Source organism: Panthera onca, chromosome C1 (assembly GCF_046562875.1).
Source record: "Panthera onca isolate mPanOnc1 chromosome C1, mPanOnc1 haplotype 2, whole genome shotgun sequence".
NCBI classification, from domain to species: domain Eukaryota; kingdom Metazoa; phylum Chordata; class Mammalia; order Carnivora; family Felidae; genus Panthera; species Panthera onca.
Window position 1 is genome coordinate 82,440,478 of NC_138346.1, and position 16,339 is coordinate 82,456,816.

At 35.5% G+C, this 16,339-nt stretch overlaps 1 protein-coding gene across 10 annotated transcripts in view; it reads right to left on the reverse strand.

The window, feature by feature from the left end:
• The window catches only part of MBD5 (methyl-CpG binding domain protein 5), a 443,648-nt gene that overhangs the window by 51,623 nt on the left and 375,686 nt on the right, over positions 1-16,339 (reverse strand). For 9 of the 10 annotated variants that reach the window (XM_078451300.2, XM_060626406.3, XM_078451303.2 and 6 more), the window contains 2 exons: positions 9,755-10,428; positions 266-368 (listed from right to left, as the gene is read on the reverse strand). In XM_078451300.2, the coding sequence (XP_078307426.1) occupies positions 266-368; positions 9,755-9,867 (216 nt within the window). In that variant the 5' untranslated portion in view covers positions 9,868-10,428. The remainder of the gene's footprint in view (positions 1-265; positions 369-9,754; positions 10,429-16,339) is intronic. The other variant, XM_078451302.2, reaches the window with a different exon arrangement.

Sequence of the window (16,339 nt, forward strand, 5' to 3'; positions counted from 1 at the left end):
GTGTTAAAAAGATTTTGGTGAAATATTTAATATGAATATAGGTTTGTCACCTTTGAAAATGACTGGGACTTGAACCATTTTCTACAATTTTAAGCATTCCAGAGTGCATGCAAAAGATATCTAATTAGATAAAGACTTTAAAATGCATATATGATTGGAGAAGTAATATACAAATGAAATGCCAGATGAGAAAAATATATGAAACACTTAAAAAAACAAAAAACAAAAAACAAAATGGCCAATAGATGTGTTGTGAAATGGTTACCTTGGGAAGAATAAGAGGACATTCCAAGCCACACTTGCATGTTCCGTCAGTAAGCAGGTATGTTTTAACCTGCTCCAAGCAAGATAACAAAGACCCACTGGGACTGTAAAAAAAGTTAAAAAAAAAAAATCAGGAAATAATTCTGACTGCACATATTATATGAAAAAAGGCGTAACTTAAGTCTTACTGTCCTTCAAAAGATAACATTTTCCTATTAAGGAAAATCATTTTCTTTGTCAATATTATGTTATCTGCTAAATTACATCTTTTAACACTATCGGTCTTTCTTCTAACCAAACTATTTCTCAGAAAAATAGAGATTTTCATAGAAAATTAAATAGAAGTATTTTGAAAACCAAGAGTGGACTAAGAATGGCAAAGAATGCTATCCTTAAGAAAGTACAGAAACAGGCAAGAGAGGAATGAGAAAACTACATGAAAGTAATCATTATTTTAAAGTAGATCTACTTTTAAAAGCTGTTTGAGGAAAGACTGAAATTTAGAAACATGTTGGAAGTCAAACCAGAAAGTCATTAAGTCTACAAAAGTTGTGGCCAGCAAGTTCTTCCTTTTAATCTTGGAATCTAGAACCAAACTGTCCCAATGTTAAAAACAGATTTCTCTTTTTTTCCCCAATCCCCAAACATTTCCCTGCAATGTTTCTTTGTAGATAGATAAGTATGGTCCAACTCAAATTGTACTGGGAACCAAACCATTTTGGCAAGGAAAGAGGAGCAATGCAGAACTGACAAAGATCACGAACTCTGTAAGAAAACAGGGTTTTAGATGTCAGAAGGTGCTGTGTACATCTTCTGGCTGGTAATTGGGGGTAATGCTCTCAATGTTACTGCTCTGTGGTCACAAAAGGCAGTATTTTCTGTGAATACTGATCAAGTTGAAGTCTACAGGTTAGGTACAAATTCAGATGGTAGGACAAGTCTTTTGATTTGTATTTACAATGAGGGTTAGTTTAAAATGGGCAATCTGTATTAATATGTTGATTTTAATAGTATTAAATAGATATTATGCTTTGAAAACTATTATATACTTTTCATTCAAGAATAGCTTTTATTTGTGACTATTTACTAAAACTTTCACTTTAGTCTTCTGATCGAATTTATCCAGAAAAAATACTCTCCATGTTGTATACAAAGCATTACTCTACTGGGGGCAGACTGCTTGCATAAAAACACAGGTAATAGTTTCATATCTATACATAAATAAGGGGCGCCGGGGTGGCTCAGTCGGTTGGGTGTCTGACTTCGGCTCAGGTCATGATCTCACGGTTTGTGAGTTTGAGCCCCGCCTCAGGCTCTGTGTTGACAGCTCGAAGCCTGGAGCCTGCTTCGGACTGTGTGTCTCCCTCTCTCTCTGCTCCTCCCCCACGTATGCTCTATCTCTCTCTGTCTCTCAAAGATCAATAAATTAAAAAAATTGTTTTTATACATAAACCAGTTTTAAAATGCAATTCATATTTTATTTATGGACAGTCAAAGAAGTGACTTATGCACATAGAAAATCTCATTTAAAATCCTCAATTTTGTTGACTGAAACATTCATTTGTTTAGACGAATACTTTTTTTCAGATGATATGTAAAAAGTAATAATTCCCATATTACAGACTCGAGTTCCACCCTAGTGGTAGGGGCAATCTCATGCTTTTGAAAGTCTGGTAGTGTTGATAAAACAAGATTACCATTCAGTTGTCATGTGAAGAATTCATGAATTTTGTGAAAAGAAACTGCCTAGCATTTTACAGTTAAAGAAAGTGTATGAACTGAATCCTAGAGGAATCTAATGGTAAAATTAAACATGAAGACAAGAATTCCTGAATTCTATTAGAGTACTCTACTCTAGACACTTAAAAACATTTCCTCTCAATCAGTCAGTTGAGTTCTTTCCTTCAGTTGTAGCTCTTTAATTAACTTTTGTGAGTAATAATTAACATAAAAAATAGCTACAAGTCTTATGGCACAGATAAAGCTCAAAAGATTGGAAGCAGGTGGGAAATTTAAGGTGCAGCCTCAATGCCACCCTGAAGCAGGAGCAGCTGGAGACTACCTAAAAATCACAAGCAAACTGCACATTGAGAAGGGAGCTACAGAAGGAGGGCTAGCTTCCTATCCATGTTTAAGTACTAATTTAACCAGTTATATATACAAACAAATAAAAACCATGCTGACTTAATTTATTTGATGGTATTTTACCTTATCTGACAAAGTTTGCTTCCACAATAATTCTCAGTGTATAGATTTGAATTTGGAGAACTCACACTAAATGATAATGAAGTCTACTTACACTTGGCAAATCATGAATGAACAAGATAAATGACAGATTCCCAGACTTAACTTGGTTTCACTCAGCTCTCAGCAGTCTGAAAAGCTGATGTATCTTTCTTATGTAGTTTTATAAGATGAAGTAAAAAAATTAAATTATCAAGATTTTAGAGTCATTTGCTCTAAGATGAATATATTTGCTCCCTACAGACTAGAATAACCACAAATATAAACAACAACATTGAAATCTCGCTATATTTATAAGAAAGTATTTTTAGTAGTTTTTAATAGCATTGGCAATAGGAAACTTGGAAAAAGTTATCCCATATGACCTTGTCCATCTTATCTACTGTGGGGTGAGCTCCACATTCTCTGCTTTCTTATACCTTCACTCCAATTAACATAGAGCACATCTATACCATTGCAGAAATACTTATGTGCAAAAGAATTTCAACAGGTAATTAAGTTTACCTCAACAAACACCTCAAACAAAGCAAACACACCTGAGATAGAATCTGAACTGACTTTTGAGTTATTAAGGCATGAAATTGTTTGTATTCATATCATAGAAAATACCTCATTCATATAAATACATCTTTGCACAAATGGAGAATTCCACTGAAGCTGCGATACAAATCATCACACTGAAAAAAAGAGCATTAATGTAATGATACAACGTGATATCTTTTAAAAAGTCCTAAGCCTGTTTCTAATAGTTTTTTAATTATATCACAAAGAAAGATTTGTTATCATAATCTTTCATACACTTACTGATAAACTACAAAATAAGTAACTTAGGGGTGCCTGGGTGGCTCAGTCGGTTAAGCGTCCGACTTCGGCTCAGGTCATGATCTCGCTGGTCTGTGAGTTCGAGCCCTGCGTCAGGCTCTGTGCTGACTGCTCAGAGCCTGGAGCCTGTTTCAGATTCTGTGTCTCCCTCTCTCTCTGACCCTCCCCAGTTCGTGCTCTGTCTCTGTCTCAAAAATAAAGAAACGTTAAAAAAAAAATTAAAAAAAAATAAGTAACTTAGGTGCCACTTGTTTAATAATAAGACTAAAACTTGATCAAGGTTCAAGATGGCAGTGTAGGAAGATCCTGAGCTCAGCTCCACCCATGGACATAATGAATCTACAACTACAACACGAAGACCTAGAAACTAGATGAACAGAATCTCCACAACAGACGGCAGCACTGAAATGGATGGAAGAGGCAGAGAAACAGTCTCAATAAGGAAAAGAACTCTAGGGAGGAAGTTCCATGGTCGAGAAGGATCTCAAAGGTATGATATTTGTCCCTTAAAAGCAAGAGATTTTGCTGATGTGGGTTGCCTCCATATCAGGCAGTCCAACCCTTAGATCCTACATAGGAGGGACAAGCCCCCCAAGTAGCTGGCTTTGAAAACTAACAGAGAATATGTCTGGAAAAAACTACCTAATTATAGGGAAAAAATCTGGTCTCAAAAGGCTAATGCACAGACTGACTCGGCCCAGAAACCAGAGCAAAAACACTCAATTGAAAAGCGCATAGACCATAGGTGAAGGATACCTACTTACCAATCTTGGTGAGCCTTCTGGAGAGGCAAGAGGCAGCAAGGCCTCTTCTCAAGGACTGAGACCCTGGCGACAGTCATTTCTGCTACCTCATTCTGCCATGCTGCACTGGTGGGCACTATTTTGGAATCGTTCTACTAGACCACTAATGCAAACAGGGTATGCCCTGCTGAGAACTCTCCACAACCTTGTACCTCCACCAGCCTTGCAGCAAGCAGGACCCTAGTTGTGCCCACTAGCATGTCCGTAGCAGTTACCCCAGTGCCATACAGCCATCCAGGCCAGGAGCCAGCCCTATCCACAATTACATCCACAGCATTTGTGGCCACACTACCACAGAAGGGTAACTGCTGTCCACACAAGGGACACCCCTGTAGCAGATGGCTCTGGTGGCCAGGTAGGATTTCATTTCTGGGCCCATAGGACATCTCATATATAAAACTACTCCTTCAAGACCGGGAGATAGCTGAAATGCCTAATACATAGAAATAAACACAGAGAGGTAGGCAAAATGAAGAGACAGAGAAATATGTTCAAAAGAACAAGACAAAACCTCAGAAAAAGAACTAAACAAATAGAGATAAACAATCTATTTGATAAAGAGGTCAAAGTTAATGGTTATAAACATGCTTACTGAACTTGTGAGAACAATGGATGAACACAGAACTTGAACAAGGAGAGAGAAAATATAAGTACCAATCAGAGCTGAAGAATATCATAACAGAACTGAAAAATACATTAGGGGGAATAAAGAGCCGAAAAGATGTCACAGAAGAATGGATCAGCAATCTAGAAGACAGAGTAATGGAAACTGCCTAAACTGAATGACAAAAAGAAAAAATAATTTAAATAAATAAGTAAAGTTTAAGAAATCCCTGAAACAACATCAAGCATACTAACATTCGCATTACATATAGGGGTTTCATTAGTAGAAGGAAGAAATGAAAGTGTCAGAAAACTTATTTGAAAAAATTATAGTTGAAGATGTTCATGACCTGGGGAAGGAAACAGACATCCAGGTTTGGGAAGCACGAGAGTCCCAAACAAGATGAATCTAGAGATCTACACCAAGACACATTATAATTAAAATGTCAAAAATTAAAGATAAAGAGAGAATCCTTAAAAAAAGCCAGAGAAAAGCAATTTAGTTACATATAAGTGAACACCCATAAGACTATCAGCTGAATTTTCAGCAGAAAATTTTCAGGCCAGAAGGTAGTGACATGATATATTCAAAGTAGCGAAAGGAAAAAGCTTACAACCAAGGATCCTTTACCCGGCTAAGTTATCAATCAGGACTGAAGGGGAAGATAAAAATTTTCCCAGACAAGCAAAAGCTAAAGGAGTTAAACACAACTAAACTTGCTTTATAAGCACTGTTAAACTGGGCGCCTGGGTGGTTCCCTAGGTTAAGCGTCTGACTCTTGATTTCAGCTCAGGTCTGATCTCACGTTGGTGAGTTAGAGCCCTGTGTTGGGCTCTGTACTGACAGCATGGAGACTGCTTGGGATTCTTTCTCTCTTTCTCTCTTGGCCCTGTCCCCTTCTCTCTCTCTCTCTCTCTCTTTCTCTCTCTCTCTCAAAATAAGTAATTAAACTTAAAAAAAAAAAGACCTATTAAAGGGAAAGTGGAAAAGGCCATGACTAGAAATAAGAAAATATATGAAAGAAAAAAAATCCCACTGGTATAGGCAAACATAGAAAAGGTAGTGGATCAACCTCTTGTAAAGCTAGTATGAAGGTTAAAAGACAAAAGTAGTAAAATCAATTATATCTACAATAATGAAAAGATGCACAAAATAAAAAGATGCAAAACATGACATCAAAAACATAAAATGTGGGGAGAAGAGCAAACATGTAATGCTTTTAGAATGCTTTCAAACTTAAGCAACCACCAACTTAATATAGATTTCTATATGTATAGGATGTTATATATGAACCTCATGGTGACCAAAAACCTAAAATAGATACACAAGAAAATAAAAAGAAAGGAATCCAAACATAAAACTAAAGAACATCATCAAATCACAGAGGAAGAGAGGAAGAGAAGAAAGGAACAGAAGAACTACAAAAACAACCAGAAAACAATGAACATAATAGCAATAAGTACACACTTATCAATAAATGCTTTAAGTGTAAATGGACTAAGTGTTCCAATCAAAATACATAGGGTGGCTGAACGGATTAAAAGAAACAAAACAAGACCCATCTATATGCTGCCTATGAGAGACTTAGTTCAGATCTAAACACACACACAGACTGAAATTGAAGGGATAAAAAAAGATATTCTATGCAAATGGAAACAAAAACAAAACTGGGGTAGCAATACTTATATCACACAAAATAGACTTTATAAGAAAGGCTGTAACAAGAGACAAAAAAGGAAATTTACAAAATGATAAAGGGATCAATTCAACAAGAAGACATAACATTTGTAAATATTTATTTACCTAACATAGTAGCACCTAAATATATAAAGCAAATATTAACAGACACAAAGGGAGAAACTGACAGTAATACTATAAAAGTAGGGGACTTTAACACCCCACTTACATCAAAGGGTAGATCATTCAGACAGAAAATCAGTAAGGAAACACTGGCCTTAAATGACCCACTAGACCTGATGGACTTATCAGATACATACAGAACATTCCATCTCAAGTGCACATGGAGCATCCTTCGGGATACATCGTATTTGACTGCAGAGTAAGTCTCAACAAGTTTAAATCATATCAAGCACCTTTTCAAACCACAACAGTATAAAACTAGAAATCAATCACAGGAAGACAAATTGAAAAACCACAAATACGTGGAGACTAAACAACATTCTACTGAACAACCAATGGCCAATGAAGAAATCAAAGAAGAAACCGAAAAATATTTTGAGATATATAAGCACAACATTCTAAAACCTACGGATGCAAAAGAAGTGTTAAAAGGGATGTTTATAATGATACAGGCCTGCTTCAAAACACAAGAAAAATTCTAAATCTTTTGAGATATATAAGCACAACATTCTAAAACCTATGGGATGCAGCAAAAGAAGTGTTAAGAGGAATGTTTATAATGATACAGGCCTGCTTCAAGATGCAAGAAAAATTCCAAAAAAGAATTTAATCCTAAACATAGATGAACTAGAAAAAGAAGAAACAAAACCCCAAATTAGTAGAAGGAAGGAAATAATAAACATCAGAGTGGAAATAAATGAAATAGAGACTAAAAATAAAAAAAAAATAGAAAAGATCAATGAAACTAAACGCTGGTCCTTTGAAAAGATAAACAAAATCAGAAAACATTTAGCTAGACTCATCAAGAAAAAAAAAGGGGGGATCCAAATGAATAAAGTGACAAATGAAAAAGGAGAAAAAACCCTGAATAGCCAAATCAATCTTGAGAAAGAAGAACAAAGCTGAAGGTAGTCACAATCCTGATTTCAAACTAAACTACAAAGCTATAGTAATCAAAAACAATATGGTACCAGAACTAGCACAAAAACAGACACCATGATCAATGGAACAAATTAGAAAGACCAGAAATAAACCCATGGTTATATGGTCAATTAATAAACAACAAACAAGGCAAGAGTGTACAATGGGGAAAAGACAATCTCTTCAATAAGCGTTACTGGGAAAACTAAACAGCTACATGCAGAAAAAGGAAACTGTACCACTTTCTTATACCACACACAAAAATAAGCTCAAAATTGAAGACTAGAATATAAGCCCTGAAACTATAAAACTCTTAGAAGAAAACATAAGCGGTAACCTCTTTGACATCTTAGCAATATTTTTTTGGATCAGTCATCTCAGGCAAGGACAGCAAAAGCAGAAATAAACAAATGGGACTATATTGTACCAAAAAGCTTTTTACATAGTGAAGTAAACCATCCACAAACAAAATGGCAACTTACTGAATGAGAGAAGATATTCACAAAGGGTATATACAATAAGGGGTTAACATCCAAAACATATAAAGAACTCCTACAACTTAATATGAAAAAATCAAACATTCAGATTTTAAAATGTACAGATGACCTGACTGGACATTTTTCAAAGACATACAGATGGCCAACAGGCATATGAAAAAATGCTCAATATCACTAACCAGCAGGGAAATGCACATCAAAATCACAATGAAATATCCTCTCACACATGTCAGAATGATTGTGATTAAAAAGATAAAAAATAACAAGTATTGGTGAGGATGGGAGAAAGGGAACCATTGCACACCATTGGTAAGAATGTAAATTGGAGCAGCAAGTTTGGAAAAAAGCATGGAGCTTCCTCAAAAAATTAAAAATAGAAATACCATACAATCTAGCAATTCCACTGCATTGGCCATGCATACCACTTCTAGATATTTAACCAAAGAAAATGAAAACACTAATTCAAAAAGACAAATGCACTCCTATGTTCATTGCAGCTTTATTTGCAATAGCCAAGATATGGAAGCACCCTCAGTGTTCATAGATAGATGAATGGACAAAGGAGATTTGTACATGCACACACACACACACACACACACACACACACACACGGGAATATTACTCAGTGATAAAAAAAAGGATGAGATCTTGCCATTTGTGACAACATGGTTGATCCTAGAGGGTAGTATCTAAGTGAAATATGTCAGAGAAAGATAAATACCATATGACTTCATTTATATGTAGAATCTGAAGAACAAAACAAATGACCAAACCAAACAAAGCAGAAACAGACTCATTGATATAGAAAACAAACTGGTGGTTGCCAGAGGGAGATGAATGGGAGGATGGACAAAATAGATCTTTCAGTTATAAAACATGTTAGACATAGGGAGGTAATGTACAGCATAGGGAATAGTCAGTGTAACAATTTGTATGATAATAGATGGTAACTAGACTTATTGAGGTGACAATTTCATAAAGTATACAAATGTCGAATCACTATGTTGTACTAATGAAACTAATATAATATTGTATATCAGTTAAGAAAACCCTGAAACTTCTTGGCAACAGTTCAGTTATTCCATTCAACTTGCTGTACACAAGATATATGCCACCAAAATTTTAAAAAGCAGGCATTTGCATTTTACTTGTATGATTTTAACTTGTGATATGAACAGCCATCTCCATCATGACTTTTTCTCTTTTACTGTTATATGCAATGGAATAGATTTAAAACTGTGCAGAAAAAATTAGGGAAATTATTTTTAGTTAATATCAGGAATTAAGAAGACTAATGATTGAAACTGTCTATAGATAAAAACACTCAACCTTATATCAGAAAAGCCAGCGGAAGCACGATGAAGGACAGAATAATACAGTCAAGAAATATTGGGTTTATTTCCAGTATTTTACATTTTCCTATGAATGTGGTAACGGTGCTTATATGTTTCTTTTAGAAATCTTCATATTTTTCCTTATCCTTGTTACAGAGATAAACAGAATGACACCTTATATAAACACAAGTAATGCATAAAAATTCTCTCTTGTAACCTAAGGCAATTTACATTGCAAAACAGTACAGAATAAAACGCTCAAATATTTCTAGCAGGAAGGTCATTTATTCAAATTTATGTGAGGTGCTGTCAGTGACAGTATTTTGTTCCTCAAAAGAACAGACTCTACCTCCTTAATTTGGGGATTGCAAACTTGGAGGTGACACGGATAATAACAAGGCTCACCTGACATAAAGCACTCCGTTTTGATCCACACGACGCTGCCAACCCACAGGAACTTGTATAGCTGGAAGACCTCCATCTTTGTCCCCTCCGTCACAGTCCTTGCCTCCATTCATTTTCTGTGTCTGCTTGGGACTTTCCAAAGATATCAGCAATAAGATGATATCCTTATATTACAGGGCATGATGGCCTTCAAAAATGGCCAGTGCAGCACAGTTTTTCCCAGACTGTACAAAATGCATTGGGAAGCTTCGGCTCAGTTTGGAACCAAGTCCTTGAAATCTGCCATTGTGGAAAAAATCAGTTTCCCATTATAATCTACATTAAATAACCAATATTTAATTCCTAAGGATGGTCTACATGGGTAAAAATGAGTGCTTCTGACTAAGGAAAATCATATTCACCAATGCTGGTACCTGTCTGAAGTGGGGGAGGGGAGCAGTGTAAAGTTTTTAGTTCAACATTTTGTCTTGAACCTTGATGTCAGACTAAAATAACCTCTATTGTCTAGAAACCGGTCTCATTTTTACAGTGTGAGTCGGTTAATATTTCCAGGTACTACCCGCCTTTAGAGGCCACATTCTTTAAACTTTCTCTTCATCTTCCAATCTGAATCCAAGATGTTGCAGGTTGGTTCATCTGATGTTTTCATGTCTTCAAAATTCCAATAATGTAGCCTGAAACATATGTAAATGTGTAAACTGTATATTTAATATTGAAAAACCGAGAAGCCGCACACTTTTAAAAATGGAATAAACTGCTACGTGTACCAAAACACTTTGATGTTCTCTGCCATGAACATCACATGTCAAATTCGTCTTTTCTTCTTCCAACTTGCTCCACTCACTCTAGTTAAATCAACTTGCTTGCTCTTCATCACATGTAACTTTCTAATTATTAAAGATAGACCCATAATCATGGCATATCACACACACACATAACCTCCTTCTTACTCACAAGAAAAATTTATCACCTCTTAGGTTCTGACAATTGGAAAGTTGTGTGTTAATCCAGTTACATTTTCTCACTCTTTAAATGTAAATATTCTTATGATTTACTTTTCTTTTCTAATCATTTTATTAGTCTGAAGAAAATTTTTTTAAAGAAAAAAATTAAAAGGAAATCTACAGTACCTTTCCAAATATAAGAGATTTCCCCACCCCCAGCCCCCCATTCTTGCATATAAGAGTGGGAGTTGCTTTATAGTTAAGATTTACAAATTCCCATCCATTACGGGGTACTCTGTTAATTCCTTTATTAAGTCACAAGGTGCTGCTTGGGGAAGACATACTGGCTTGAAACAATAGCAATAAGGGCTAGGGTGGAAAGCTTGTAAGAGGTCATCTTAAGGGATCTGTTAAATAAGAAAAGATGGCAAATAAATTTTTAGAAGATTTAGTACTTACTCCTAATGGAGAATGTGTTATTTCTTGTGGTATACAAGCCTTTCTATAATCAATTTAATATATAATGTGTGATTATACTGTGGGACTCATGAAACTTACTAAAAGATGAATGAAAATAATTATTCTAGTGTTATATAAGTGGGACTTGTGGCTTGTGATAAAAATTTCCAGTGACAGCATCACCCACAGGTTAAAAAAAATGCTGTGTCTCAGACAACTTAACTGAAAGTGAAGGTGTTATGCTCTGGAAAGGTCTGTATTAAAAGACTTAAGATTCATATGAAAATATTAAAATTACTTCAAAAAATTTAAATAAAAGGACTTATATTTTAGATGTTTAAAATATGTATGCATAACTTAATCAATGAATGAAACAGTGTAAATAGACACATAACTACTTTACTTACATTCCTAAAAAAACTTACATAATTAAGTTAGCTCTGGACATTTTTTGAGCTTTCTTCACAGGAGAATGCCTTATGCTAAAAGGCATCATGTATTCAGGCATAAGCTCTATTTGCAGCTTGGGCTGAGACAGAAAGTGTTGCAATGAAGCATATACTCATTTAGCTGAAAGTCACAAACCATGGGCATGGATGTGGTAAACATCATCAGGCAATGGGAAAAGTAGCAAAAATTTATTGGGAAAAATGTGGGGTATAAGGAAAAGTGCCAAGTAGTAGCATTCCCAATGGTGTCTCAAGCTAACTTGCATTGCTGGGGCCACTCCATTGTGTCTATGTTTCTCACAGAAATGACCTACTTGTCTCCCATCCACTGTACCTTTAACTATGACCCCTGTTGATCATTTATGAGTTTATTGACGTTTCATTCCACAGTTAGTCAACAGCTATTATGTACGAGGTGTTATGCTATGTGCTGCAGTACAACGATGGTGAGACCCTTCTTTATCCATAGTCCAGTATAATGTTTGGCACTAAAGAGATGTTCAGGGAGGAAGAATATAAAGGAAAGAGGGAGGAAGGATGAGAAAGAATGGAGAGAGCAAGGAAGGGTCAGTCCGGTCCAGTAGAGTTCCCAGTGCTAGTGGAAGATGGGAAAGAGGCATGAATTTTGTGCCATTCTGGACTCCCAGTTTTGGCAAATAGTGACAGACCCTGATTATTGAACCTGTTTTTTTTTTTTAACAGTCCTTTTTCATGCTCATTTTATTAATTTGCTTTTCCTAATGAAATCTCTTTAGTGGTTTGTGATCATTAGATTGAACTGGCTTTCATTCTCCCTACTTCTGTTTTTGAGCTTTGTGATCATTTGATGCCTATTTTCTTTCCTTTCTTCTTTCTTCTTCTTCTCCTCCTTCGCCTTCTTCTCCTTCTCCTTCTCCTCCTCCTTCTCCTTCTCCTTCTCTTTCTTCTTTGTTTGCCTGCTCTTGAATGCAACTCCAACTTCCCCAAGACTGGCTGGTTCACTCCATTAAGTAATTTGTGTATCCGCCAGATAATAACATTGGCTTGATTCCTGCCAAATATCTCTCTCATATTTCAGTAATGAAAAATAGAAATATCTGATGGCTGGGTTTTGCTTAGACCAGCAATTCTCAGAGCATGGTGCTGGGACAACCATTACTGTCAATAATGCCCAAGAACTTGTCAGAAATATAAATTCACAGGCCTGGCCCCAGACTTAATGAATTAGAAACCTTGGGGGCCCTTCTGTTCTTTAAGAAGCCTTCCAGGTGATTCTGATGCATGCTCAAGTTTGAGACCCACTGACTTAGACTAATGCCCCTGCCTCCCTTCCCAGGACATGGACGTTTTATTTATTTATTTATTTATTTATTTATTTATTTATTTATTTATTTATTTTTGAGGAGGGGATTGTTTTTATTTTTTATTTTTTATTATTTTTTTTAATATGAAATTTATTGTCAAATTGATTTCCATACAACACCCAGTGCTCATCCCAACAGGTGGCCTCCTCAATACCAATCACCCACTCCCCCCTCCCTCACACTCCCCATCAACCCTCAGTTTGTTCTCAGTTTTTAAGAGTCTCTTATGTTTTGGCTCTCTCCCTCTCTAACCTCTTTTTTTTTTTCCTTCCCCTCCCCCATGGTCTTCTGTTAAGTTTCTCAGGATCCACATAAGAGTGAAAACGTATGGTATCTGTCTTTCTCTGTATGACTTATTTCACTTAGCATAACACTCTCCAGTTCCATCCACGTTGCTACAAAAGGGGACATGGCCCTTTTATATCTCTACACTATGCAGGCAGCCAGCCCTCAACTTCCTTTTGTCCCTGGGGAAGAGGGGTGGGGGGATGGGGCAGCCATCCTTTTTTTGCTGATACTTCAGCCTTCTAGAAGCAGCTCAATTGCAAGGGCCTTAGGGAGTCCTCACAGAGTGGAGGTCGAGTATCTACATAGTTATCATTTATTTATCTGTAAGTGGCACCTATTTCCTCAACATTCATTTGTGAATTTGGAAAATTCGGAGATGTTTGAAGGTGAAAATTAAATTGGACTGTAATCTCAGTGTTGAATAACTACTGCAAACCTGAATGTACTTTCTTTTAATCGTTGTTTTTGGAAAATTTTAAAAGCACATGTTAAAAAAGAAATTATTATAACAATAAACCACTACTCCAAATTCACAATGTCAGCATTTTGTCAGTTTTGCTTATTTTTAAAAATAAAACTCCATTACAGATAGAGCTAAATACTATCTCCCTCCCCCACCCGTCTCTCTTTTTAGTCCTATTTCTTTCCCTTCCATCTTAAAGGCAACCACCATCATAAATCTGGTCCTCATTCTTATAGGCTTTGCTTTTATATGTTTATTCCCTGTATATGTATATGTAAACAATATTTGGTATTGGTATATGTGTTTCAAAATTTTTATATAAATACTATTACACATATATATCATTCTGCAACTTGCTTTTTAAAATTCAACACTGTTTGAGAGTTATCTCAGTTGAGATACATAGATCTGTCCCTGTTTCAGACATGTAGATCCAATTTGTTAATTTTTAACATCTGAATGGTATTCTATCATATTATTATAGAACTATTTATTTATTGGTGTATCAATCATATTAATGTTAGGCTGTAGAGTCTGCACAGTCTCAATTTTTCAGACACTGCCAAGTTGCTCTCCAAAGTTGTACTGAATCCAAGTTTTTTTCATGTTCTAAACATGTCTTTTTCCTTTAAATATTGGATCATGACCACTTTGTACTTTATTTTCATCCTGAGCATTTTACTATGGCATTAAATATTTTTCCAAAATATTATTTTTAATTGCTGGATAGTATTTTTGGGGATACACACACACAGACACACACACACACATATATAATTTATTCACTTCCCTCTTGTGAACATAGATTTTTTTCCTAGACTTTAGCAACTACAAATAAATCTGAGATAAATATTTCAGCCTTTTTGGCATATTTACTGAGAATTCTTTGTTAAAATGGAATTGCCAAATTTTAAGACACTTGATAAATTTCTTAAAGTGACAAAAGGGTAGTTTTGGGAAAGCATTTCAGGTCATGGTTCTCAAACTTTTGAAACCCTCTTGTATGTCCTCTTTTGCTAAATATTAAAATCTTCTCTTTGCCCCTAAGATTCTGATAACTTTATTTCCTAAAGAGATTCATCATAAAATATTTAGTCATGCTTTATTTTTATAGTTTATATCTAAAAACAATAGTTTCTCCTCTTTTCCAAATTTAACATTAAAAAAACCCCTGCATATCCACAACATTTTCCCTTCATCTCCCCCGAAGATTCCATTATGACCCACCTTGTTTATATGGCTTGGTTTAAGCCCAATAGACACAGGTTAAAGCAGAAAAGATATTGTGATATGAAAGGTACCTACATCTCACCAACAGTCAGGATCAGGGATAGATCTTACACTTAGGACATAATTCAAATTTATTCCACAAACAATTCTAGCAACAACAATATAAAATTCAAAAAGTGGTGTGTGGGGGTGGGTGGGTTGTGGGTGTGTGTATATTCTGAGATCTACCACAATTCTACAGACATTTTAATTTTTCTACTTTCTTTAAATATGCAAATTAGTTTGGGAATTGGCTTTTAGTGAAATGAATTTTAGTGGCTTGATTTACTTCTTTGCATTGGCTTCTTTTGATCATTCAGAATTCAAATTAGATGTTACCTCCTCGAAGAGACTATACTGTAAGCCATAGGTAATCTCTCAAACTTTGTCAATTCACTGGTACCTCTCATCATCCATTTGTTTATCATTTATTTGTTTGTTTATTGGCTTTCTCTCCCCATAGACTGTAAACTTCCTCACAGCAGGGACCATGTCTCTCTAGGTCCTTCCTATATTCCTAGTTTCTGGTATAGTGCCTGGTCTGCAGTAGGAGCTTAAATACTTCCTGAAGACTGCATATTCAAATCAGTCAACATAATTTTATATTCTGATTTTTACCATGTAGGCTTATAAAAATTTAGCAACACATGCATCTAAAATGAAGGTTTTTTTTTTAAAGTTTATTTATTTATTTGAGAGAGACAGAGGCACTGTGAGTAGGGGAGGGGCAGAGAGAGAGAGAGAGAGAGAGAGAGAGAGAGAAAGAGAGAGAGAGAATCCCAAACAAGTTCTCAGCACAGAGCCCACTGTGGGGCTTGAACTCACAAAACTGTGAGATCATGACCTGAGCCAAAACCAAGAGTCAGACGCTTAACCGACTGAGCCACCCAGGTGCTCCTGAAAGAGAGGTTTTTAAAAGAAGCCAGTGGAAGCTAATGAGTGTGAATGTTGACAAAATATATAAAAGATGTTTTGCTCTAGATTTGTCCCTGATCTCATAATCTCTGATAATTTCTGTGTAGAAAGTACGATAGGGCTTCTAAGAAAATCAATAAAGTGACTTTATATTTTATTTGTAAAGTGCATCAGTTTTATTTATGAAGTGGTTTATATATACATTTTAATTGGATTAATAAAGAAACCATTAAAATAAATGAATCCAACAATTTAAAATTAAACTTATATTTCAGTAGGATGCTAATTAATACAACAGACCTTTTTTTCTTAATCTGCTTTACTGACATTCTTTTCAACCTAAGAATAAACTCACTAGTTTATGCAGTGTTAAATGTATATTTTAAAAGTTATACTCAAAGCACCATGAAGACTATCAGATTATGACATCATGAAAATAAGTAAGTAGGTATTCC